We start from the raw sequence: 27,962 nt of genomic DNA, 5'->3' as shown, positions 1-27,962 counted from the left end.
GAAACAGGAGAGAATGAGAGAAGAAGAGGCAGCTGTGCAGCTTCAGCTTTGTGTCTTTTTCATTGTAGCTACAGTCCGGGACAAACTGTGTTCCTTTTCACCTCAGTACGAAACGCGAAATATTTTCTCTGAATACGAGACGATTCTGTTTTTTACGGGACGGTTGGAAACTCTAATAATTAACCTTATGAACAAAATAAAGTTCAACATCAGTAACATAGCACCCACCCAGCTGTATAGAAACTCCGTCATGCTAGCTAGTACGCAGTACAAAAATGTCAGCATACCGAAAATAAACTCCACCTAAACTTGGTTTATATCTGACTCAGACTGCAGGTCATAACTTCTTACCTGAAGTTCAGTTCACCTGACACGCGGACCGGCGGCCGCTTCGGGTCTCTCCTCTTGCCTCCCTTTTCCTTCATCCACCTGCTGGCTTCCACCACTTGCTAATGTTATTGAATCTGTGGAAGCTCCGCGATATCCACCACACGAAGTAACGAGTAACGAGCCTATCTAAATCCCAGTAACGAGTAACGCGTTCCTGGTTTTGGCATAATAACTAGTTACCGTGCTCGTTACCACAATAATAACGTAGTTACTGTAACGCGTTACTTAATAACGCGTTAGTCCCAACACTGCTTGTAAAGGAAAAAAAGTGGGACAATGCCCATCAACATATAGTGTATATTTTGGAAACATTACAAAGATACAGGTAATTCTGGGTTCACTGGAATTGCAGATTAGACTGGTGGACAACTGGTGACAGCATCAGTGACAGGGATGCCAAAAGGAAGAACAAATTAATCATCAAGGCTGGAAGCAGAATTAGGAGGCGTCAGAGTCAGCGAGGATCAGAGGTCAATGAACAAATTGCTCACCTTCATGGATAATGCATCACCCTCAAAAGGATTCAAAATCTTGGCCATGAAGAACAGTTCAGGAAACTTATTTTATTGTTTCGTCTGTGAAACTGTACAAATGAAATGTAAATTATGTTAAAGGCAAACACATTTGTAAGCCATAAGAAACAAACATGCTTTGCATTATGCCTTTAAACATCTGTATAGATTTGATACAATATTTATTAACTGAATTTGCTAACATGTCTTACATAGTGAGAGTATTTCTTTTACTGATGATATTTCAATGATATGTATTTTTTATGACTAAATAATGCTCTACTGAACACACGGCAATGACAACAAATGTGGAAATTTTGTAATTTCTTGTTTAAATTTGATAATATTTTAGGCAGTATATTTTCTTAGCCTCTGTCATACTCTGTTAACACAGCAATCTCAGAAACCGTACAGTAAATTTGTCTGTGGATCACAGGGTGAAGAGTGGAGACGGCCTAGAGTCAGAATCCAGTGAGATATCTGCGGCACCTCGTACAGTTTTCCTGTAATCTGAGCTCAAAGTTGGGAATATATAGAGTACAGTAGAGTAAATTGAGCAAAGTTTACTATCAATTTTCTGGAAAACCGTACAGTAAATTTGTCTGTGGATGACAGGGGGAAGAGTGGAGACGGCCTAGAGTCAGAATCCAGTGAGATATCTGCGGCACCTCTTACAGTTTATATGTAATCTGAGGTCAAAGATGAAGATATTAAAAGTACAGTACTGTATATTAGGCAAATTTTATTGTTAATTTTCTCTGATTCGTACAGTAATCTTGGCTGTGGATCACAATGGGAAAAGTGGAGATGAACCAAAACGGAGTGGATTGTGAAGTTAAATAGTGTCAGGACACAAAAGACTGCGTTTCTAAGCCAGTCGGCATCCATACCGTAATATGCGTAAGAATAGTGCAACCACATTTTAGGTGCGGCTGGCAGGGCGGCTAGCTTGACTGTGACTTCGCAAGTGAGGGCTCACTTGACCGCAGTCTCCCCAGCCACCTCCTCCAGCTTATCCGGGGGAACACCAAGGCGTTCCCAGGCCAGCCGAGAGATATAATCTCTCCAGCGTGTCCTGGGTCTGCCCCGGGGCCTCCTCCCGGTGGGACATGCCCGGAACACCTCACCCAGGAGGCGCCCAGGAGGCATCCTTGTCAGATGCCCGAACCACCTCAGCTGGCTCCTTTCGATGTGAAGGAGCATCGGCTCTACTCTGAGCCCCTCCCGGATGGCCGAACTTCTCACCCTATCTCTAAGGGAGAGGCCAGCTACCCTTCGGCGGAAGCTCACTCACCTCCCTCTTCACCACGAAGGACCGGTGCAGCCGCAGCCGCAGCACCAATCCGTCTGTTGATCTCCGGCTCCCTTCTCCCATCACTCGCAAACAAGACCCCGAGATACTCCACTTGGGGCAGGAACTCATCCCCAACACTGATGACATTTAATTGTTTATCTATTTATTTATTAATTCCAGTTTCAGTTAATTATGTCATATTTAATTTAATCATTTTGGAACTCCTGGCCCTGTTTTTCTACATTTTAAAAAACTTTTTTTCACTTGAGCAAAGAAGTTGAATCCGTACTTCAGCTTTTACTTGAGTATTTTTACTACTGAACTACAGATTGTCTCAGGGGTGGATCTAGAGAAATTTTCTTAGGGTGGCATGAGGGTGGCAAAGAAATCAAATGGGGTGGCAAAATCAAAGCCCCCCCCCCCCCCCCCCCCCCAAACACATATGCAGGTGGTTACATATGGTTAAAATAATTCAAATGCACTAAGTATACATGTTTTTCATATAAACATAGTCTATAACTTAATTATTGTCTGTAGCCCACATAATTACACACTTTAGTTACATAAAACATGTGAGTTTTGATATTATGTACTGTATAGCCTGTATAATAAATAAATGTGTAGCCCAATAAGTATAAAATCCAGAAAGCTACACAACATGGGGCGGTTCGTTTACAAACACAGGTCTAACTCAAGTTTCACACTGTTATTTGTTAGAAAACAATCACATTGTTACAGCTTAAATTACACAAAATGTCAGAAATCTGGACTGTCATGAACAAAAATTTAAACCTAATTTTTCATGATTTGTTGGATTAACCCACCGAGGTCTGAAATACAACCGGCCATTTTTGACTCCTTTTGAGTTTACGTTTGTATTTCACCCTCAGATTGTTTCATTTTATTTTTTTCCCCTTGCCTTGTTTGGTATCATTCTTTTCAGCTCAACTGAATTTAGTTGTTTTCACTGACATACTGCATTAGTATTACTGATCTGAAATCACACAAAGAACTTAAAATCCTAGTAGTATTTTTTTACTGTAAAAAAAAAAAACCACAGGCATGTTGACTAAATTTTTATAACTTGAAATGCAAATATAAATTGTACATTTATAAACATATACAACTATTTATCTAAAAATGCAGCCAATACACCTGCCGTTTTCTTCATTTTGTACAACCATTTAAAATATTACTAAAACTAAAATGAGAGAACAATCAGGTTTCGCAATAAGATGCCCCACAAATGATGTGCCAGTAAAAAAAGTTTGTCCACCAAAAGACAGAGGAGAACAGCACAGGGATAAACCTGCAGGCCTGACAACAGGAGGTGTATCACTCCGCTGGTTTTCTACTTAGTGACAGTGTTTACACTGCAATGTGCCTTAGTGACATTCATTAGTGCCCTCACTGACACACAAAACAAAACGACTACACAACAGAACAACTACACAAGACAACACAACACACTAACTATACACTCCACACTAAACGTCACAAATCTAACACATCTAAAAACTCTCTCTCTCTCTCTCTCACTCTCTCTCTCACTTGCTGGCTCTGTCTTGCTGCCGTTACCGTCACTCCCAAAACTCTCCCCTCTTCCTAAACAACCAAATAACCAAATCCCACGTGTTGACTTTTTTTTAATTGGTCGACATGGTGTATTTTTCCACCAATAAGAAAGAGGTGGCTTTTTTTTCTTTCTTTACTGTTTTCGCGCTGTCCTTAGAAAACGCTTAAAACACACAGACAAAAACGTGACGACAGTATTTAGTAAAAAGCATGGATTATATATATTATCATAACTCTGGATTTACTGGCCTGTAATTAAAATTTAAAAACTTTGAAGTCAGAACTTTCAATGTGGGCTGAAATAGAGACTCAGCATGGCTGCAGCTTGTTGCTGTGTCAGCTTACGTTAGTCATGTGATTTGGAGGTGCAGCGTGTCCGTGGACCACAGAGAGTTAATAACACTCACCTTCCTTCCATTTCCAGAGTGTAACATCCAACCACCTGTGTAAAATCCGAAATTCCCATGGAGTTGTTCAAAATGTGCTCTGGCACAATCATAAGCATCGCTTGCTACTGAAAACAACAAAAAAGCCGGTCCCTGCTATGGGCTGAACCATTTGTTAATGGTGGAGGGGGGGAACATGCAATATATTCAGTTTTAGCATTTATATTCCCTGTTGACTGTAACTACGCTCAAACTGTTAATGCTATCTTATTTTAACAAACAACACTGTCATATGCAAAACTGGGGTGGCACTTGGGGTGGCAAGGGATCATTTTAGGGTGGCACTTGCCACCCCATGCCACCCTTCTAGATCCGCCCCTGGATTGTCTGTACTTTTGCCACCTCCGTTAGTACTAGTATCTGTATTATTTGTGGTGGTTTTCAGAAACCAGAAAGTTGCTGTGAAGCTAATGTGGACTCACGTCATGTTACAAGAAACAGCCCCTCTCTTCCTCAGAAAAAATACAGATAAATCACTTATTTACAGACCAATGGCTGATCAGTGGTCTTCGGTGACGCTCTCAGCTGAGATGCAGAAACGAAACTTAACGTCCCCTCGTGGTGCCTTCAAAGACTCCTCGTGAGGTTATGTAAAACAGAAAGGCCAGCCTTCTCGTCGGTACGCTTTCCTCCTGTCTCAAATGTGTGCCTCCCGTCTCCTAACATAATTTATATTTATGGTCATTAAATTCACGAGAGGAGAGGAGAGGAGAGGAGAGGAGAGGAAACGAGAGGACAGGAGAGACACGAGCAGATGGATTCTCACTTTTACCTGTTTTCATCGGGGCCCTGAAGGCAGCAGGAGAAGGGCTGTTTGTGTTTTGTGTAACTGAGGTGACAGCTTCACAGATCGGTCCACTCACTCTTCGTGTTCAGTCATCACTTTGCTGAGTCTGAGGAGGAGGAGGTCTCTGTTTGCTCCAACATGAGGTCAGTCTGCCAAATCTTTGATAAATAATCGGTCATTTATCACAAGTTGAACCACCTGAGTGGACTTTAAATCCAGCAGGAGTTTAGTTTACCTGGCGCTCAGGTGCACGGAGAGGGATACAAAGAAACACAGTCCAAAAATCTGTGAATCGTTGGTTTCATATTAGAAATTTTTATGTTTGATTAGTTGAACTGAATACTGGATATGACATAATAAGAGGATGAGGTGACTTTTTGTTTGTGTTACATGGTCTCATTGGTCCCTTCAGTCCAGCTGTCACTTGTCCCTTGTTACTTTCACAGGTTGCACTAACACTTTAACCTCAGGACTCTCACCCTTCGGTTCTTGTGCAGTCGACCCTTTATATCGCATCAATTTCAAAATACTCTTGTATACATTTAAGGCTATTCATCATCTCTCTCCTCCATATCTCTCTGACCTGGTTAAGATCACCGCCCCATCTCGTTGTCTCAGATCTTCTTCTTCCCTTTCACTCTCCGTCCCCTCCCCCCGTCTTGTCACCATGGGGAGCAGGGCTTTCAGCTGCTCTGCTCCTCGACTCTGGAATTCCCTACCTCCTGATTTAAGAAATATCTCTACCTTCTCTCTCTTTAAGTGCAAACTCAAAACCCACTTGTACAAAATAGCTTATCCCACATAACCTCTCCACTCTGCTATTTTATTTGTTTATGCCTTATGCTTTTATGATTCTGTGAACTGCTTGCTTTTATGTTGCTTTTATTCTACTGTGTACAGTGACCTTGAGTGTTTTGAAAGGCGCTTTCAAATAAAATTTATTATTATTATTATTATTATTATTTGTTGTTTCACAATCATGCATAGAGTCTCTGTACAGTGGCTGAACAGTGTCAAGCAAACAATCTCAGTTCCTGGAGAGCAATGCATGGCACTGCACTGAGGAGTGCACAGAGTGCTGCACACTTAGTGCTGCTTGGAATGCACTTCATTCATTCTACTACCAGCCTAAACTTTCCAACCTTCAACATCACTGCAATGTTGAGATTTGTATCACGTGCACATCGATCCCTGTGCATCAAAATCCACACAGTTTCTTAGTTGCTCTGTCTCCACCGTGTCAAGTTCATGTCTCAGTGTTGTACTTCCTGTTTTACTTTGAAGGTCTGTCTCATGTGAGTGTGTCCTGCTTTGCTTCCTTGTCTCGTCAGTCCTGATTTCTCCCAGCTGTGCTCTCCTTCTGTGTCTCATTCCCCTCATTACTTCCCAGTGTACTTAAACCCTGTGTTTCTCTGAATCAGTGTCGCGTCATCCCTCATGCTGTGTGTTCACTTGTGTGCCTCACTGTGTAGTTTAGTTTTGTATCCTTTCCTTGAGTCTGCAATAAAGCAGTGCTTTTGAGTTTATTTCCCGTGTCCCCGTGAGTTTGCGTTCGGGGCCTCTCCTGCCTGCACACAGCCGAAACATGACACATCTAACATCAATAACTAAACTTTTTAACACTGGCATGTGATCAAATGAATTAAACAAAAACTAATTGTGTGGTCTCATATCCAAAAATATTTAACAGAACAATGTCAAAAATATTCCACAAGGACAAACCTGTGTATCACAACATTAGCTGTCCCCCTGTGTTTGTGTCTCTCTCCACATCTAAAGTTTCTTCTGGTTCCTCAGTGTGAGATTCAAACCACAGGTCTACTTCACATCATTGATTTCATTGATTGATCACACAAACTGAATTTTCTCAAGGAGAGGAGCTGGGAAGTGTGGGTGAATTGGCATGAGAGTTTCTGAGTGAGGATGTTTAATCATGTGCTGGTCGTAGAAACAGGATCCTCAGATGTGTCAGAGCACTGAGTGAGCCTCGGTTCAGCCAGTCCAGGTTTGATGCTCTCACTGTGATGGTCCTCACAGCTTTTTTCTTTGTGACTCTCTTACAGTGAAGATAGCAGCGCTCTGCTCAGCAGGCTGCAGCACTTGCAGTGTCACTTCACCTGGGATCTGAAGCTGGACATAGACCTGAAAAAACTGATCACCCGAACAGAGATTGACATAGAGTTTCATCAGAGTCCATATAAAGGAGCAGGTTGCTTCTACAGCCTTTTGGCTTATTTCAGGTACGGTTTCTGTAGCTGTTTGATGAAAGTAAAGCTAAAGTGGATTTATTCTGCTCATTCAAATCCAAGGAAACTGTGGTCAGCATCAGCAGGATTTATATTTGAATGATAGAGAGATTGTTTTGTTTTCAGGATCAGATCCAACCCTGAGCTGTCTTTCTTCTGCTAATGTTACCTACCAGCAGTGTTCCTGCTGCTAACACAGATGAATTTTAAATTATTTCATGTAACAACATTTTGTCTGGAGTAGATATGGCTGCTCATGTTCAACTCACTTCATAAGTTAACATTAAGAATGAGTAATTACCAGATTGATAGCAAAGCTACAGCTAGAAGAAAAATTTCAGCTTGCTTTACGTTTACTTCATTATTTCAACCTTAATAGACACACGTGATAGGAAGAGAAAAATTATTGGAGTATTGGACTAAAGTTTCTGATTCTTTAAGAATCTTGATATAAATCTGTTTCCTGAAGCTTGTTTGGACTCTTGTTTTTCTGGTGGAAATGCAGTAATTAACCCTGGAGTCATGAACCTCAGATAAAAACCTTAATTGAGTCAAACTACCAACAAGGTGTAGTTGAACCCTCAAGTCGGTTTCTTGTCAGGTGTTGTAAACACCAACTGTTGAACATCTGTTGATGACCTGTTGGTCCTCAGGTATCTTCAGGATCAACGAGAGGAAGCGCTGTCACTTTTAAACCAATCAGAGGAGACCATCAGGGAGAGTTACGGTGATGAGAGTGAGAAGCGGCTGATTGTGACGTATGGAGACATGGCCTGGCTGAAATACCATGATGGAGACTTTGCACAGTCACAAAGCTACTGTCAGAGAGTCGAGGACATACTGGTATGTACACCAATCAGATCAAACATGATGATCACTGCTGTTGAACCTCTGACGCTTCCTTCTCCCTCTGCAGGTGAAGTATCCCACTGGTTCATCAGGAAGTCTCCTTCCAGAGGTGTACGGGGAACAAGGCTGGGCCTATTTTAAGGTGTCGAGGTCTTCTATATCAAAAGCCATCGACTGTTTTCGTAAAGCACTTGAGGTACAGACTCATGACGTTGAGTGGAACACCTGCTACGCTGTTGTCCTCTTTTACGGAGAACAGGTCAGTTTTATGATGAGATTTTTTTATTTATTCATAAGGAACCCCATCAGCTTACACAATAGTGGTTGCTGATCTTCCTGGGGCCCAAGCCATCAAGTATAATATAATAAAACATTATACAATAAAGATGATTGTAATAAAGATGCAAAACATCCACATGATTTGGCTCTTACATCCACAATAATCGTAAAAATATAAGCACTGAGGCACAATACACACGGAAAACAGGTCACAACATTACCCTCTTACAATATTTACAGTATTTATTAAAACTGTATAAATAGGCTTTTAAATGTTTTTTTATTATTATTATGAATAGTCGCTAGTTCTCTAATTGCATAGGGCAGTTTATTCAACTTAAAAGATGCTCTGAATGTAACAGAGTTTTTCAAAAAGTTACTTTTTGCTCCAGGAATCACTAAATTGCTAAAAATGATGTGGCATAATTATGTAGTTTATCTGGATACTGCAGCTGAGCACAGAAGAAATGTGGTGTATTTAACAGTATTGCTTTCTTTACAAATAAAAGTAAGTCATAGTTTGATTTAGCTTTTACTGGAAGGCAAAAAAGTTTATTGTGCATTTTAAAAATACTGGTATAGTATAAACATCTTAACACTAATCTTAACACTAAGAATGAAAAGTTTATTACCTTATATGGGTATGTTCCTCCTCAATTCAATTCAATTCAAATTCTTTATTGTCCCACAAGGGGAGATTAGTTTAGCAGCAGGATAAAAGGAAACAGAAAAATAATATAAAATAATAATGACAATAATAGAAAGTCTAAGGACAGTTATTTGCCATTAAGGAGACAAGATGCAGTGGGGATAAAAGAAACCTGGAGTCTTTTGGTCTTCCTCGGAGGTAACGGCGGCCGGAAGGCAACAACTCAAACTCACTGTGAAGTGGATGGTTCAAACAATTAATAATAGAATGAGCCTTACTCAGCACATTTTTATTGTAAATGGCCAAAAGTCCATCTTGCCAGCATGCTGAAATTTTCTTGCAGTTTTTACCAGAAGTCCCAACCGATTCTTATTCTTCACCGTCAGGTTACCAAACCAGGCAGCGATACAAAAGGACATCACAGATTCGATAAAACTTCTATAAAACAAAGACAGCATCTCAGATGAGACATTAAAAGATCTCATTTTCCTTAAAAAGAACAGTCGTTGTTGAACATTTTTAGTAGTGGCATCAGCATGAGATTCAAAACACAGTTTATAGTCAAGTACCAAACCTAGATATTTATAACTCAACGATCCCAATATCAGCAGCTTTAATGACAGTAGGTGATGAGCTATAAGAGGACTTCCTAAAATCAAGACAGCACCAAATGATGAGAGTAAACTTTAGGGCTCCATCAGTGGCCTCGGTTACTTCAGCGTCAGTATAATTTTTAGAAGTTTCAATGACTAATATTTATTCAAGCAAAAGAAACTGTGGACTAACCAGTTTCTCATCTGCAGTGGGTTTTAGAAAACTTACAGGAAGATGAGGAATCCCAGGCCATCAAACAGCTTCGCTTTGCATTGGAGATCAACCCAAATAACGCTGCTCTGCAGTGCATGCTGGGCGCGAAGCTGGCGGCCTATAAGAAATACGAAGAGGCTGAGAGTCTGGTGATGAAAGCACTAGAAAATGATCCTGATAACCCTCATATCCTCCGCCACTCAGGAAAATACTTACGTAATCGGGTAAGTCTGCAACTTTGGTCTTATAAATTCTTACTTCTGCTTACTGGGTCTTTGGCTTAGTAACAGCAGATCAAACAAAAGTTAAGAAATCCGTCTGTAGAGACTCATCCTCAGTTTTTTGAAAACGTTTTCTTCATAGAAACTATTCTAACATTATTTACAGTATGTCAAGGCACCTGCAGTGTTATACTTAGAAATTAATTCAATGTTAACCACTTGGTGACAGTGAGGAGACGAGACCACCAACAGACTCCAACTCTGCCTGACCTGAGGGTAAAGGTACCAGATGATAGAGGTCCAAGATTCTAGTCTGGAAATCTTTCTGGGCCCACCATTCATGCCATTAGCTGCTGTCTTTAAATGAAAGCACATTCACCATCAACTTTAAGGCCTCCTCAACCATACAAGCCTTATTAGAGCATCATCAACAGCACCCAGGTCAATAAAGACACTTTATTTAAAGGTTATAAAACCTGTCCTTGACTTTCATATGAATCTCCAAAAGTTTGGTGTTCATTTTGGGCTCCTGGGAGTTTTTAGAACAACTCCGTAATCTCTAGGGATGCTGGCTGGCTTTAGGCCTTCATTTCCTTTCCTATTTTGTAATCCTGAACAGCTTGGGTGTTTTTGCTCTCCTTAATCCTGATACTGTACTGATTTGGGGACGAGAAGAATCAGTCATTAAACCTGAGGTAGACAGTCAACTGTGGCGTCCACTGCTGCAAATTTGTATTAATGTTTTACAGGAAGTATCATAAATTTCCCATGGTAAGTACAGACACACTGATTAAATTTCAAATTTATGAATATCCATCCATCCATCTTCTTCCACTTATTTCAATGTGGAGGAGCAGCGGCTCTACTCTGAGCCCCTTTTGGACGGCCCAAACTCCTCACCCTATCTCAAAGTGAGAGGCCAGCCACCCTTTGGAGAAACCTAATTTCTGCCCCTTGCATCTGCAATCTCATCTCATCAAACCTTGTGACCATAGGTGAGGGTAGAGACGTAGATCGACCGGTAAATCAAGAGCTTTGCTTTTATGCTCTTTCTTCACCACATCTGACCGGGGCAGCATCTGCATCACAGCAGCTGCAGGACCAATCCATCTGCCAATCTCCTCTCACTCGTGTACAAGACCCTGAGACACCTCAATTCCTCCACTTGGGGCAGTAATTTGTCCCTGAATCAGAGTGGGCACTCCTCTCTTTTCTGGCTGAGGACCATGGCCTCTCATTTAGAGGTGCAGATTCTAATTCCTGCCACTTCACACTTGCCTGCAAACCGCTCCAGTGCAAGTTGGAGGCCAAAACCTGATGAGCATATAGAACCATATCACTTACAAAAAGCAGAGCCGAAATGCTGATCCAGCCCTAATTATATGCTTTAGGAAAAAGGAAAGTTTTAAGCCTAATCTTAAAAGTAGAGATAGTGTCTGTCTCCTGATTGTCTCCTGAGCTTGGAGTCTGGGTTTGTCTGAGGGATTCCATTCGTCTTTTTTCCCCTTTCCCTCCTTTTTTTCTTTTTTATAGACTTTCATGCATTTATATAAGTTGCTGGTGTGAACAAGAGAGAATTTCCTTCTAAATTCATCACTTTTCCAGTGTTTGCATTTATAGCTGTTAAGAGAGTTTAAACCATTCTTCTGTTATTTTTCTTCTTTTATCCTCAAATTGATCTGAATATTTGTATCTGATTAGTGTTTTTAAATGTGTTGCAGAAACGACTGGATGAGGCTATTGTTGTGTTTGAGCGAGGACTGAAAAGGGGCGATCAATTATCTTCCTTCAACTACCAGCTGGTTCTGTGCTACAAGCAGAAAATAATTGCTGAGGAGTGTCGCAGGCCCTTCAGCAACAGAGGTACACAGAAATATACTGCATGTTTTTCTTTAATTAACACAACTCAAATCATCCTTTAATGCTCCACAGAAAAGGTGCGTAAGTGGAGGCGTATTTGTATCAGTCACCTTGAAGAATCTGTGAAGAGGAAGAGACCTTTTGTCCTGGCGTGGGCTGATCTGGCACTGCTGTATGCAGAGGCAGGGGATATGAGCAGGTACCCGTCTAAACAAAGATGCAGGGTTTCCTCCTTTCTTTCCTCTGGCTGTAAATTGCTCATCATCTCTTTGTTTCTCAGGGCTGAGGAGGCCTATCAGCAGTGCTTGAAGAAGTTACCAGAGGTGGAGGAGGAAAAGGATTGTCAGACTATCCATCAGCGCTGCGGTGACTTTCATCTTTATCACAAAAAAAATGAGGCTCAAGCCATCGCTCACTATACCAAGGTAAGTTTCTAGGTGCCAGACTCTGATTGGTCCTCACTGAAGAAAAAATGAAGGTGACAGGTAGCTGATTCATCAGAGGGCAAATTACACCAAGGTGAGGCAGCTGATGTCCAGTGTTAGACATGCAGCTGCCTCTTAATGTTCCACGTTTCAACCCAAGAAGAACAATGAAAGAAGAAAACTAACAGGCCTTGTTTGGAGGGTGGAGGTGTCAGGGCAGTAATGTGAAACATGTTACCGCTCACATCTACCACATGACCTTGGTTTGGATGGATTTATCTTAATGATAGTTTTCTGCTGTTTTCTCTCTGCAGGGGCTGCTGATACCACTGAAAAAATATGAGTGGAGACAGTGTGCTAAGGTGAGCACTAGAGACATAACAAAGGTTACGTGTTATATAAACTCAGTGTTGTTATTAACTGTGTGAGCAAAACCTCATATCAAAGCTCGCTTGATTTAAATGTTTTGTTCAATACCACCTACTTGTGCTCCTGAGGACTGTTTTCAACTTACCTTTTGAAAACTACTGGTGACTGCCAGTGGTACTGTCTTTCACTAGGTCTTGTGAGGAGATGTGGCATCTGTCTCACTTTGGATGAAACTCCTTTCATTTCAGAAAGTCTGGCCAAATTTATGAAAACCCCCCAAGTGACTATCCAGAGTTGCAGTCTTACACACCTCTGTATAGCTTTTCTCCTTCTGTTGTCCCCTGAAAACTCTTCCCCTTAGAAACATTTTAAGCTGGTAATCAGGCCCCATCTTATCTTAAAGACCTTATGGTACCATATCACCCCATTAGAGCAATTCAACCTCAGACTGCGGGCTTACTTGTGGTGTCTATACTATTTAAATGTAGGATGGGAGGTAGATCCTTTAGCATCCAGAGTTCAAATTTCAAAATGTCGCTTTTTTAATTAAAGCATAATGACTGTAATGTTTTCTCCCACTGAAAACGTTACGTCCAGATGAACAGAATCTACTTCATTGGAACATAAATTAATATTTCATTGTTCCTCTATTTTTTCCTGCAGAAACTGAAGCAGATCGCTGAGAGACGTCTGGCAAAGAATCGGGGTGATGGCAAGGCTCTCGCTCTGCTGGGTCAGGTGGCCAGAGCTGAGGGCGACAGCAAGAAAGCTGCTTTTTTTTATGAGAAAGCTCTGAACTATGACAAGGACAATGAAGAGTACCTGTCTGCTCTGTGTGAGCTGCGCCTGGAGCTGCAGGGATCATCCTCTGATTAATCAGGATCACTGCAAAAACTGGCTATAACTAATTCTTACAATCTAACATGCAAGCCAAAAAGTATTTTGATCTTGTTTTGAGAGTGAAACACTCAGAAAGAGCAGGATGGAATTAATCTTTAGAATATGTATTTTATCTCTTAGTTTCTAAATCATAAAATTTGTTATTTGCATATGTATCTTTTTTGTTTTGTTTATATATCTTGGAGAAAAATGTTAAATGTTGCACAATTTTTAACAGAAGAGTATTCAAAAACGATAAATAGGAAAGTTAGGAGAACTCAAATTAAAATGTAAGTGTAGAAAGGAAAATCAAAACTGAAGAAAACACACAACAGCACCAGGGGCAGTCAGTGTTAACCCAGACTGAACCAGTGTGCTAAGCTCATTCATGATGATTTACATGTTTGATTTGTTAAATATTTTATGACTGATTCATGACACAACCCTCCCCAATTATCTGAGCTTGGCACTGGCACTAGAAGTACACTGAACTGTGTCCTCCCCATGTCTGTGTTCACCATGCAGAATCAAATAAGCCAAAGTTATCAGACAGAACTGGTGCAGTAAGCATACATGACCTAGTGGTTCACTGTGCAGTTTCCCACCACCAAGAGGCTAAGCTAGGGAGGGCCCTTGTCTCACATCAGTGTTTCTGGTTTTGCTTCCCCCACGTTTCCCTGCTGTGTCTCATCCCCTCGTTTGCCCTCAGTGGACTTTAGTCCTGTGTTTCTTTCTGTACCCTCATGGTTGTGTGTGTCTAGTTTATATTATTTCCCAGAGTGGTTTGTATTGTTTTACCAGCCAGCAAATAAAGCTGTGTTGTCTTTGCCTCCATGAGTCTGCATTTGAGTCCTCTCCTGCCTGCACACAGCCAGGAACCTGCCTGGTTTCCAGACAGTCAGTCACACATTCCCCACTCTGACCAGCTCTGCTCGAGCCTTCATGTTAAAATCTGTGTAAACAATAACCTGGCACCAGAAGTGGCAGCATATTAATTTCTATGAGGTGAAGTGACTTGCTTTTTCCGTTTGATCCATCTCACTTAAACATGCAGTATTTGATGATTAACCCCATTTTAGGAAAAGTCATGTAATGTGAGATCTTTTGGGGGGGGTTGTTTTTTCTTAAAGCTTTGAGGTTCCAGTGGTGGTTCTAGTGTTAACAGAGTGGACAGACAATACAGACACAAACAACATGATGCAGACATGTAGAAGGACTACAGGGAGGGTGTGAGACTTTTGTATATAGGAACCTATATAAAAGTATATATATATAAAATATATATACTTTCTTATATTACAGGCACAATAAAATAAAAAAACTTTAAGATTATCTGACTAGTAACGGATTACATATATATATATCTATATATATATATATACATATATAGTAGGGGTGCAACGATACACAAAATTCACGGTTCGGTTCAGTTCGATACTTTGGTGTCACGGTTCGATATTTTTTCGATACAAAAAAATGTTCATGCTTCTTTAATTTGTCATTTATTAAAATTATAAATATATATTTTAACTTTAAAGTACAGTTTTTAAATGTAATGTTGCTAAAACAACAAAGTAATAAAAAAATAAATCTGATGGAGAAATCCCTCATCTTTGGAAAAGAGAGTTTATTACAGAAAAATGGCTCTTTCCAAAATAAAAGCTATACTATACGCTTCTTCTGGGGTATATTCTCAGCAGCATATTAAACATATCAGGTCCCCATAAGGAGAATCATGTGCTAACAGCTGTCTAAATGACTCGGGTAAAGTTTGTAGCATGCATGCTTGTTGTTTTTGTCTGCTTCCAATTGTCTTTGCACTAGGATGATGTCGGCGTAAATGTGCAGTCATATTCATTGTGTTCCCACGAGTGCTGTCAGCATTAATCTGAAATGACGTTAACGCCACAACACGGCGAATCTCCCTTAACGAGCTACCGCGGATCGACCCGTGCTTGGGGCTGGACGGAGTCAACACTTTAACGAGCTAACTGCGCTAACACAGTAGTTCCCACCCATGTAATTGAGCATTGCGTGGCACATCCTACATACTGTTTTACTTTTGTCCATGATGCTTACCTTCAGGGTCATGCTTCACATGAAGACCAAAATAGTTCCAAAAGCCAGATCTGAATGCGGGCGGGGGAGGTTCAATTTGCCATGTTGACAGAGCTTAGCTTCTGTCTTGCTAGCTTGCGCTGCGCTCAGTGGATCTGCGCTCGACAGTGCAGCCTAGGCGGAGTAGTCAAACGCAGATCCACTGAGCTCTCAACACAGACAGCATCGTCAGAAGAAAAGTTGATAAAATAAATTAAAAATGTTGTATTGTTCGATACACACGCGGACCGAACCGAAAGCACTGTATCGAACGGTTCAATATCGATACGAGTATCGTTGCACCCCTAATATATAGATATATTACGGTGAGTGGAACTCTTAACATAGGGATCCAACAAGTTGGTTAAGTGAATAATACCCTCACGGGAAAATCGACATCTCTCTATGAGCACACTGTCACGCTGAGCTAAAGGATCCTGTCTATCCCGCAATATACGCTAAATTCTGTAAACTCTCCTTATCAATCTTGCACCTTCCGCAATGGGTTGCTTGCGTACGAACGGGACAGGACATGGCTGCGACAGACTTCCCAAATCCACCTTCGCTTTTATAGTCGTGGTCTCTCATCTTGATTGCACGAAGTAATTTACTATTACTACTCTAAAATATGAATTACATCTGAAATAATCAAATACATGTAATAGAATGATTAATAGTACATTTCCCTTTTTTTAGGAAATGACCTGTATGTATCTGTATGAAATCAATAAAAGAATCAAATGCTGCATTATCTTTAGTTACATTGATGATATTTATTTGTGGAAAAACAGTGGAGAAATATCGCTGTTGCTTTCGTATAAATGCAGCGGACATACCTGAGTGGCCGCGATCTAATCCTGTTTACATAAAGTAAGCCTGCTCCCGAGCAGGTTTACGCTTACAGATCTGTTGCTATGACAGCAAGTCCCGGATGAGCTTCGCAGAACCGAATGATCCAAGATCACGCGAAATCGTCAACAATCAAATCCGGCTAACTTACTTAGCGAGGTACGAAGAACGGACCCCTGTTAAAACAACAACAACAACAAAAAACAGTCACCTGATGCACAGGAAGCATTGTTGTCTGTGTGAGGACCTTTGCATTTCAAATTGAAAGTTACATTAAATTAGCAACTAAACTATTCTGAACTTCAGCATTTCAAATTAAGCATTATATATTTAATATATTTAAAATATATGCATTTAATACATTAGAAATGTATACAAATTTTTTTGTTTTCCTGTGTGTGAACTGTGATGCTACATATGAGACTTTGTGGTCAAAGAGTTTCGATGTGAAGAACATGTGCCGCCTTCCAGTTTCCTGTTTTTTGACTTAAAAACTTAACATGGTGTTACTATTTGTATTGATATAAGACATTATCAGCTGATTTATAAATCTTATTGTTCCAAATGTTGGAATTGCAGCAGTATCAGTTCTGTTATAAGTGAAATCTTTTCATTTGGTTTTAAAGAGAGAGATCCTCCAGCAGCAGCAGCCATCTACTCATCAGTGAGAAGAACAGCAGCAGACGACCGATACGGGTCAAAGAGGAGTAAAGGTACATAGAGTTTACTGCTAGATTCATTTGAAGGCAGAGAGGCCCACAGGAAGTCAGAATATTGAACAATAAATAAATCAAACACTTAAACACTTAAACTTAAACACAGTTGAAGCACAAACTTCACTCTGGAGTTAATAAGGCCAGAAACAGCAGGAACCAGAGAACAGGATGAACATTTGATACTGAGACTGAAGCCTGTTTCACTCGATCATGTGACCAATGACGTTTCATACGTCTCAGTGAAACAATGGAAGTGTGGTGTTGGTTCATTAGTTATAAGGAGACATGAAAAGCTCGGTGTGTCCTCGCTGCCTCATAGTGTTGAGAATTGTGATGATGAAACCAGCTTCATGTTCTCTTAATGAGAGAAATCCCAGGATGTCCTATTGATCATTACTACTGTAAATGGCTTCCACTAAACTGCATGAGAACTTTTCACAAACAGTCAGTCACAGCCAATGTTCCCTCTAATTTTTCCTGTGTCTGAGCGAACGCACAAACTCCCTGAGCGATCCCTTGGACCACTGTGAGCGACATCAGACGTGTGCACTGTGGTCACGCCAGCATCGAATCCATCCAAGTTACATGGTTTATTAAAATCAAATCAAATTACAGCATTTACATTTATGTTAGACTACCTTTAATTAACTACTTTAGCCCACTTACAATGAAAATGTAAAAGAAATCTAGTCATTGACCTGTGTAGTATGTTAAGACTATTGGAAGTAAAAATAACTTGAACTCCGATTTCGAAAACACAACTTTCTTTCTTTTTTTTTTTATAAAGCTCTGACTTGTATAATGAGTCTGTGGTCTGGGAGAGAGTCCTGTAACTCTCTGTCTGCAAAATATAGTATATAATGGCCAATGCTGGGCAATTAATTATATAGTTACTCCTTCAAAAAAGTAACTCAGTTTAGCAAACAACAAAGTTTTTTGCAGCTAATTTTTTTTAATGCAGCCAATGCATTTTTAAATAAACATTTCAAACTATTTACAGAACAATCAGCTGTTCTGTATCAAATCTGATGCCACACAAATTATTTGTGCCACTCCAAAAAATAATTTCTGTCCACTATGAGATAAAGGAGAACAACCGCCTGATACCTGCAGGCCTGACAACAGGAGATGTATCACTCCTGTAACACCTGTAACATTCAGCAGTCGCCTCATTGTTCTGACACACACAACAAAACTATTGACTACACTACACACTAACTACACACTAACTACACAACATTTGCGCTAAACGTCGCAAATCTCTCACGTCTCAAAACACCGCCGTCACTCCTAAAACTTCCCCCCGTTTCTAAACAACTAGATGCCACGTTGCCATATCATTTTTTGATTGGTCGACACGGTACTTTTTTGGACGAATAGGAAAGGGGAGGTGGTGGGGTGTTTTTGCTCACAGGCTTTCGAGCCTTTTCCTTATAAAACGCCGTTTTTACCGTTTCTTCCCGCAGTAAATATAAACAACGGTAGTATTCAGGAAGAAAACCAAACATTGCAGATATTTTTATCATAACTCTGCTTTTACGTGGCCCATCAACACAATTTAAAAACTGGTATAAAGTCCACACTTTTTCCGTCAACTGTTCCGTCTGTCATTAACGTGGCTTCACTCCACATCAGCCACGCCGCTTTGCTCGTTAAAACACCGGTGTCGGCACATAAGGACGCTGTCATAGCCTGTCAACCACGTTGATTAGCTGCGTATATACGAATGTGAATCGCATCATTGGCTGGACTATGGGATAAGGTGGCATCGTTCTAATCCCATACAGGAGCAGCCAGTCACTTACTGACTAACACTGCAAAACAAAATTGTTAAAGTTTTCATTTTAATTTCAATTCAGGTTAGATTTTTTTTTTTTGTGCGCAATGCAGATTTTCTGTGCGCAGAGACCGTGTCAGCAGTGCGCAATTGCGCACGCGCGCAGCTTAGAGGGAACATTGGTCACAGCTCCAAAACACTGATATTGAAATAACTGTCGTCTCACTCCACAGAACAAAGCTGTCATATCTGTCTAAGGCAGGTTTAGACAGATATGACAGATATAAAAGTGATGGATTAACATGAAAACACGTTTAAACATTTTATCGGCAAATGGACAAAATGCTGTAACACTTTCATATGTGGACAGCGATTCTCAGAATGAAAAATCTGTTGCTTTTTTATTGAAATTTGAATCAACAACAACAATTTGGATGCCATAACTGGCGCTGACAATCCTATCACATATCACTGGCCTGTCTTTAAGGTTTGGAAGCTTCAAATCTTTTTTCTGTACAGTCAAGACGAGGCCTCAAAAGCTTCACAAGGCTCCAACCGCAGCTTTCTAGTGAGATCTTTTTCCTGAAATGCTTTTATTTCTCCTGTTCTGGTTACATCCAGCTCTAAAGTACCATTCTTAGATTCTATTAGTGTAGCTTTGCATGAGTCACAGTTCAAAGTTATCATTGGTGCAAACCCTCAGCTCATGCTGTCGTTCTTTAGCATCTGTGGGAACTGAAAGCTTGTGCAACAAAACAAGCAAACAACCTTTATTTCAGAGATACACAATCATACAGAGTACAATATGTAGTGAAATGCTTGTGTCCAAGCGGACATGCAGCTGAGGCTGCGCCATCTCAGGGGCTTGGGGTTTTTTTTTTTAGCATGGGGGTCGAGCGAGGACACTTACTGGATACCACTGCCAGGGGCGAATCAAACTCGAGGCCGCTCCAAGGGTGTGCAGTCTTACAACTATGCTATCCAGCTGCTAATAACTTGATATTTAGCTCAATGGTGGAGAGCTTAAAAAGCTAGTTAGCACTTTGATTCCAATAAATCCAAAAGTTTTGGTTTGAAAATTTTAATGAAGAACTATTGGTAGTGAAAAACTGAAAAACCCCACTCAAATCTAAACTCATATTAATATAGATATATACATACATACTCTTCATGATGCAACAAATTTATGTTACTGATAAAGTAGAACAGTCAGAGTGCTAGCTTATTGGGGGTAGTGCCTTGAAAATAGCTTTTCCAGATTAGCCAAAATAAAAATATAAGAAAACCAACAAAAACTAGGAAATAATGTCATAACTAGCCAGAAATAATACATTAACTATTTACAGACAAGTGTGTACATTAAAACCAGGTGAGATAATCAAGAATTTAAATTAAAACATGTTTTATCAAAGACAGCACACAGTCCTGCTAACACCTAAAGGCTACGTCCACACTAATACTTTTTTGTTTGAAAACGCATCGTTTTCTCTCTGTTTTGACCTCCCGTCCACACTGAGACGGCACTTTCCTCAAGGAAAAACACAGCAATTTGAAAACGCTCTCGAAAACGTATACATTTCAAAACGAAGCTGTCCCGTCGCAGACACACGAAAAGGCAGACTTTCTAAAACGATGACGTATTTTAGTCATGTGATGCAGTCATGTGACCAAATAAACAAAGATAGCAGAGTGCATTATACAGCGGTTGTTTTGATTGCTCTCAATTTTGACTGCCCTAAAAAAAAAAGATGAATATCAGTCTGTACATGCTCCGGATAGCTTTTCTTCAAATTCTTTAATTCTCACTCGCTTTTGCGCATGCGCAGGACTGGAACGTAAGCGTTTTCATCCGTTTCAGTGTGGACGCACGACTCTGTGAAAACGACTGAAAACGCTAGTGTGGACGCAGAGCGTTTTCAGATTAAAATGCCGTTTTCAAATCTATCCGGGCTAGTGTGGACGTAGCCAAAGTTTGTCCACTGCACTCAGAAACATTTGGTTTTCTGTGCAGCATTTGAACACAGAATAGTTCAGGTCTGTGATGAGGCCGTACTCATGATCAGGTACAAATTTACTGCAAAGCCTTTTAATTGATATTGCTTGGATTATTTGGTTTCACGGCTTAGCAGCGTTTTGTTTTTACAAGCTGCAAAGTCCTCATGTTTGCAGCGCTAATTCATGAAAACTCAATTTTTATCTCATCCTAAATGATGAGTTTCATGTGAGTGGCATGACTTTGTTTTGTTTTGGTAGAGAGTGATCCACCTGCATTTTATTCATCAACAGATGACGTCAGTTATGGAGAAATCACCATCAGGACAAACAGCAGGCACAGAGGTACAGCTGCTCAGGTTTGATACTAGCTCCAAAAATGTGGTCACATGAAGGTAAAGGGTAAACAGATCAGATCAATAAGATTGGAATTATTACAGGACAGAGAGGAGAGGTGAAAATAGAAACAGTTTGCCTCCTGACATCTAAATTTTCTCTAATCTGTGTGTTTGTGTTCAGATCTTCCACCAGAGCCAGCGGTCATTTACTCCTTACTGAAGCTGAGCCACACACCTACACCACAGTGTAACCAGTCTGACCAGTGTGACCAGTGACATCCAGCTGGCTGCCAAACAAATCCCTGCTCTCCTCTCTATATTATATATTATTTATTTAATCATAATCTGTGTGTGTTTACAGTCATACAGCTGCACTGAACCAGTGATGAAGTGGAAATAAAACATTTTATATATAAAGCAGTTTCCCGGTCACTGATGCACAGTGTTGGGACTAACGCGTTATTAAGTAACGCGTTACAGTAACTACGTTATTATTGTGGTAACGAGCACGGTAACTAGTTATTATGCCAAAACCAGGAACGCGTTACTCGTTACTGGGATTTAGATAGGCTCGTTACTCGTTACTTCGTGTGGTGGATATCGCGGAGCTTCCACAGATTCAATAACATTAGCAAATGGTGGAGGCCAGCAGGTGGATGAAGGAAAAGGGAGGCAAGAGGAGAGACCCGAAGCGGCCGCCGGTCCGCGTGTCAGGTGAACTGAACTTCAGGTAAGAAGTTATGACCTGCAGTCTATCTGAGTCAGATATAAACCAAGTTTAGGTGGAGTTTATTTTCGTTGTGCTGACTTTTTCGTACTGAGTGCTAGCTAGCATGACGGAGTTTCTATACAGCTGGGTGGGTGCTATGTTACTGATGTTGAACTTTGTTTTGTTCATACGGTTAATTATTAGAGTTTCCAACCGTCCCGTAAAAAACAGAATCGTCTGGTATTCAGAGAAAATATTTCGCGTTTCGTACTGAGGTGAAAAGGAACACAGTTTGTCCCGGACTTCAGCTACAATGAAAAAGACACAAAGCTGAAGCTGCACAGCTGCCTCTTCTTCTCTCATTCTCTCCTGTTTCTACTTCAATCATGAAACTGATCAATGATCAGCTGATCGGCTTTTCTCTCTTGTTTATTTATCGCCCACTTTGCGCCAGAAAGAGGAAACCAGCGGATGTCGCGTTAAACAACAGCAGCACGTTTAAGCTTGATCAGCTGTTGTTAGAATTTATTTAATATTAATTTCTAGTATCAGCTGATGTTTGCTGGAGCCACAGCTGTAAAGCTGCTGGTCATGATATTGGTTTGGTTATCTGGTGAGAGGGAAACATGCAGATGAAACCAGGAGATGTCCTTACTGAATCATCAGAGCTGAACAGGTGATGGAGAAACAGGTTTACCTTTTAGGTGACATGAATGAGTTGAAGGGAAGTTATGAACTGTTTCTGAGAGACAAATAACACCAGGATCCTTTTCTAAGTAGCTGACAGCTGGTAGCTGTGCAGGGGCGGGTCTAGCAAAGTTTTGCCAGGGGGCCAGGTAGGGCATTAACAGGGAAAGGGGGGCACAAGGAAATACTTTTCTTTATTATTCTCATTTAAAATGTCTCGCTTTAAAAAAAAATAATTATCTGAGTCTTACAACAAACAATTGATAGATTGATACATATATACCATCAAACAGTGTACATCACTGTCACAACAGTGTTTGTTTTCATTCAAAGGCTTTATAATTTTTCCTATAATGGTGGGCCGGTCTCTAGTCAAAATGCCCGGGACGATTGTTTTGTCCCAGTCCAGCTCTGTATGCAGCTCATCTGCAGTCTGGTGTTACCTACATCTTCCTATTCAGAAGGCAGAATTTCCAAGTTCTGAGTACAATCAAAAGCACCACGACTGCAGTTTTTGTGTTGGATGTAAAAAGCAGGCTAGAATCATGGCGGCGGTCAACGATGGTCCAGGCGTGGGATTTCTCTCGTGGAAATGTGCACATTATTTTTTCCTTTCTGTTGGTAGGTGGCACAGTGCACATGTGGCAAGTAAGCAAGCTAGAAGACTGGCAGTCTTGCTGGGTATCCAGTTATGGAAGCAACACATTAACAAGAGAATTCTGAGTAAAACCAAAGTTACTTTCCCTAGTAACTAGTTACTTTGAAAGTAACGAGTAACTTGAAGTAACTGAGTTACTTTTTTAGAGAAGTAACTAGTAATGTAACTAAGTTACTAATTTAAAGTAACTTACCCAACACTGCTGATGCAACATCAGAGATTCAAAAAGTTTCTTACCTGAAGCAGAATTAACCAAGTTCAGCCTGCATGTCTGTAGAACTCATTTCTGTAAACAGCTGTAGCACATTAGCATATGCCACTCTTTTATTTTATTCTTTAGTCTAGCTTAAACTGACCTAGAATCATTTTAAGGACATCTTCAGACATCTCTTTAAACCTCTTTTGTTTGCAATTTCTTTGAAATTTCTCCTTTAACAGACTTCTCTCTGCTGAAACGCAAACAGGGGGGTCGAGGTGCTTTGGGCACATTGTTTGAAATGTGCCCAAAGCATCATTTCAAACAAGTGCCAATGAAATATGTTAATGACACAAATGCATCAAACTGCTTTGCCCAACTACAGCTGGATTTTATAATTAGAGGCACTGCAGCAAGCATGTGTCTTCTCATGGAAAACCTGCTGAACGGCTGCCAAAGAGCAAACAGCCAACAGTGGAGCTTTGTGTTAGGTGGTGGCCACATTATTCATAATCAAAACATTCAATGAGCACAACCTGATGTGTGCTTCCTTCAACGTTGTTTAAAGACAGGCTTACAAATCAGGCTTTTTCTTAGTTTTGTGCTGACTTACAAATAACTAAGGAAACTAAAAAATTCTGACAACATCTGGCAGTAAAACTTCTTTAACTCTAACTCAGAATAAAAGATAAAGTTGTCAGTGGCGTGTCTAGAAAATTTTTGTTGGGGGAGCCAGGTAGGGGCACAGATTTGGAGAAGGGTGGCAGATGTAATTGGCAGATAATGTTAAAAAAATTCTACCGACCGTTAATCATAATTCAATAACCCTGTAAACCTAATAACCAAATGCGCTTTTGACTCTTATTAGAATGAGGTTTTAACCACTACGGTGCAAAGTTTTTAGATACTGCGTTGATAAAGTACAAGAGATACAATCAGTGCTTTGTCAGTGTTTACTCAGCATTCAAGGACAGCAATATTTGCATAGTATTTTTACTGACATATAGTGCACATATGTTTTGGGCAAAAACATTTTTGAATATTAAAATACGAACATTTTTAACATACAATTGGCAAATTAGCCAATGCAAAACTTTATCTGCCTATTAAAAAAAGAAGATAATCTTCTCACAAACTGGTGTTTGATTTTGAAACAGGAAAAAAGTGGGGAAATAAATGAAAAGACTAACATCTGAATAAAACCTGAAAGCAAGTAAATACTTTCTATGCTGCCTTATGATAAACTTTGGTAATATTGATGTATAAAGAACAACACTGGCTGATGATGAAATACAGTCAGCTGGCATGGTGACACTGCCAGTGTTAACCTGCAGGGCTGGACTGGGACAAAAAATTGGGCATTTTGACCAGAGACCGGCCCACCAGGTATTAAAGCCATAAAGCCTTTGAATGAAAACAAACGCTGTTGTGACAGTGATGTACAGTCTTGTTGGTATATGTATGATGTCTATACATTTTACGTCAGACAAAAACTTTGGTTGTAAGCTTCAGATAATTATTTAATAAAAGCTAGATATTTTAAATGAGAATAAGAAAGAAAAGTATTTCCTTGTCCCCCCCTTTCCCTGTTAATGCCCTACCTGGCCCCCTGGCAAAACTTTGCTAGACCCGCCCCTGCACAGTTACCAGCTGTCAGCTACATAGAAAAGGATCCTGGTGTTATTTGTCTCTCAGAAACAGTTCATAACTTCCCTTCAGCTCATTCATGTCACCTAAAAGGTAAACCTGTTTCTCCATCACCTGTTCAGCTCTGATGATTCAGTAAGGACATCTCCTGGTTTCATCTGCATGTTTCCCTCTCACCACATATCCAAACCGACATCATGACCAGCAGCTTTACAGCTGTGGCTCCAGCAAACATCAGCTGATACTAGTAATTAATTTTAAATAAATTCTAACAACAGCTGATCAAGCTTAAACGTGCTGCTGTTGTTTAGCGGGACGTCCGCTGGTTTCCTCTTTCTGGCGCAAAGTGGGCGATAAACAAACAAGAGAGAAAAGCCGATCAGCTGATCATTGATCAGTTTCATGATTGAAGTAGGAACAGGAGAGGGAGGGGGAGAGAATGAGAGAAGAAGAGGCAGCTGTGCAGCAAAGACACAGAATAACTCCAGCTTTGTGTCTTTTTCATTATAGCTGAATTACGGGACAAACTGCTCTCTTCTCAGCTCAATACAAAACGCGTAACATTTTCTCTGAATGAGGGACCATTCCATTTTTAAGGAGCCGTTGGCAACTCTACTAACTAACCTTATGAATAAAATAAAGTTCACTATCAGTAACATCATAGCACCCACCCAGCTGTATAGAAACTCCGTCATGCTAGCTAGTACGCAGTACGAGTTATTGTAACTGACTGTAAAAAGTCAGCACAATGAAAATAAACTCCACCTAAACTTGGTTTATATCTGACCCAGATAGACTGCAGGTCATAACTTCTTACCTGAAGTTCAGTTCACCTGACACTCACACTGGCGGGCGCCTGGGGTCTCTCCTCCTCCTGCCTCCTCTTCCCTCATCCACCTGCTGGCCTCTGTGGAAGCTCCGCCATAGCCACCACCAAACAACTGAGTTATTTTTACACATCGACCAGCATCTGGCCAATCCACCACCTCTCATTGTTCATGCCGTTACAAAAAAAAAAAAAGTCATCAGCCCACTGGGCAAATGCCCGGTATGCCCGATGGCCAGTCCAGCTATGTTAACCTGCAACCAAATCTGCAGCTCCATAAAGCTATGTTACGACTTGGATTATATCTTATAACTCATAACTCTTATGTTAGCTCCCCCCAGTAGCCTACTGCCTGAAATATTCGACGGTTGCAATAATTCTTTAAGTGTTATTTTTTCCTTGGTATTCTAATTTCACCGAAGTTTACTAAACTCAACAAACTTAATATTACTTACCAGGACATTTATTCTCTCCTCATTTTCCTTCGCTGAAAAATTGTTTTCTGCAGTGCCTCTTTCGTGCTTAGCTCTCCTTCCTTTGCTAACGTGATGCTCATATTGAAGAAGCCAAAGCTGCATTCACTTACACTCGGATATCTGAGCTTCACTGTGAAAACATAATCGTCCATTTTAGCAATAGTCTGGTTGGGGGGTGGCCTGTGCCCCCCCAGGCCACCCCGCTGGACACACCACTTAAAGTTGTTTGTCTGCTAAAGCTCAGTCTGCTCCTGTGAGACAGAAACAAGAAGACAGATCAGAGTTTGTGAAATTTTGTATTCTTTTTATTAATTGAGGAATGAAAGTCACTGTTGGTGGTGATGCTAGCTTTGTATTCAATCAGGCCCGCATAGGCCTTGGTTAGATAGCAGTGATGTTCAGTCAGAACACACAGGACTCTTAAGCTGTGTGTCAGCAACATTTCTGGTGACCAGTGTGTGGTGGTGACTCTGGTGACTTCTGAATGGCTGCTGTAGATTGAGCAGTTGTCCTTTGACCTTTAACATCTCTGCTCTATTGTTTCCTCTTTCAGACCAGAAAACCATCACAGCTTAAAATGTTTTGTGTAGTCACTCAGCACAGGAACAAACAGATCATCTGAAGACAAACGTGCAGAATTTGTTTTTCAGGGTTTTTCAAAAGAGGATTTATTTCTGGTACTGAAAACAAACACAAGTGGAAAAATCAGAAAGAAGAGGACAGAGGGGAAATTTAAAGGGGAAGTGTGGGATTCTTTGCTGCTCTTCACTCACCGCTTAATTGACCATTTTCTGTGAATGATACATCAATCACTGATCAACTGTTATGGTGTTTAGCCCGGTGCAGAACTGTTTCCTCAGTTGTTCCCTGATTTAATTTTTGTCCTTTGCTTGACTTTAATCTCCCTGTGAATATGATGCACTAACCCACTGCTTTAAAGAACAAAGGGAATTTAAAAACTGGTCTGTTGCCTATTTAACAGTGATTTATTTTTGCCTCTTCTCACAGCCATCCTGCTGAATCAGGATGGCTGCAGCAAAGCAGCCAAAGAACACACAGCAAACCTTCTGAGCTTTGTTTGTGAGAAATTTCACTCAGTGTAACACAGCACTGCTGTGGGAACACTTGTTCAGCAGTGTGACTCACAGGAAAACATCTTACTTTCCCTCATGTTTGCAAGTGCAGCTGTGTGCAGCAAATGATAATGATATCCTTGTTTCTTTTAGGTTGTTTTTTTTCTTTTATTTCTATATTTTAAAAGAGAAACTGTCACATGTTGGGGGGGGGGGGGGGGGGGGTTTAAGAGAATAATATTCACAAGCAATCAGATAACACAGGGTTAGGACTGCCAGTAAATCAAACTCCAAACTCGTGAAAAACATGGCTGACTGAGAAGTCTCCTCTCC

At 40.5% G+C, this 27,962-nt stretch overlaps 1 protein-coding gene and 2 long non-coding RNA genes across 3 annotated transcripts; 2 read left to right on the top strand and 1 right to left on the bottom strand.

The window, feature by feature from the left end:
- Window positions 1–4,989: 4,989 nt before the first annotated feature.
- On the top strand, window positions 4,990–14,422 carry LOC102081053 (interferon-induced protein with tetratricopeptide repeats 5). Its single transcript, XM_019356959.2, has 10 exons — window positions 4,990–5,147; window positions 7,068–7,244; window positions 7,904–8,093; window positions 8,167–8,358; window positions 9,831–10,058; window positions 11,777–11,918; window positions 11,988–12,114; window positions 12,196–12,340; window positions 12,655–12,702; window positions 13,373–14,422. Exons 1-10 carry the CDS (start codon window positions 5,143–5,145, stop codon window positions 13,583–13,585), a joined length of 1,467 nt encoding a protein of 488 aa, XP_019212504.1. The 5' UTR covers window positions 4,990–5,142; the 3' UTR covers window positions 13,586–14,422.
- On the bottom strand, window positions 8,870–9,824 carry LOC109201428 (uncharacterized). The gene is made up of 2 exons (XR_002061467.1): window positions 9,378–9,824; window positions 8,870–9,259 (listed from the first exon to the last, which is right to left on the bottom strand). It is a non-coding gene; the product is annotated as an uncharacterized LOC109201428 (long non-coding RNA).
- Window positions 14,423–16,627: 2,205 nt separating the features above from the next.
- LOC102081971 (uncharacterized) lies at window positions 16,628–21,746 on the top strand. Its single transcript, XR_268306.3, has 3 exons — window positions 16,628–17,247; window positions 21,314–21,364; window positions 21,539–21,746. It is a non-coding gene; the product is annotated as an uncharacterized LOC102081971 (long non-coding RNA).
- Window positions 21,747–27,962: the final 6,216 nt, after the last annotated feature.

Source organism: Oreochromis niloticus, linkage group LG3 (genome assembly GCF_001858045.2).
Source record: "Oreochromis niloticus isolate F11D_XX linkage group LG3, O_niloticus_UMD_NMBU, whole genome shotgun sequence".
In the NCBI taxonomy this organism is placed as follows: domain Eukaryota; kingdom Metazoa; phylum Chordata; class Actinopteri; order Cichliformes; family Cichlidae; genus Oreochromis; species Oreochromis niloticus.
This window is presented reverse-complemented; position numbering and strand designations above follow the sequence as displayed.

What these genes read in the sequence shown, in the direction of transcription:
- LOC102081053 (XM_019356959.2), top strand. An exon ending in GAAAATACTTACGTAATCGG is followed by an intron (nt 10,059 to 11,776) that starts GTAAGTCTGCAA and finishes AATGTGTTGCAG; the next exon opens with AAACGACTGGATGAGGCTAT. An exon ending in GAGGCAGGGGATATGAGCAG is followed by an intron (nt 12,115 to 12,195) that starts GTACCCGTCTAA and finishes TTTGTTTCTCAG; the next exon opens with GGCTGAGGAGGCCTATCAGC.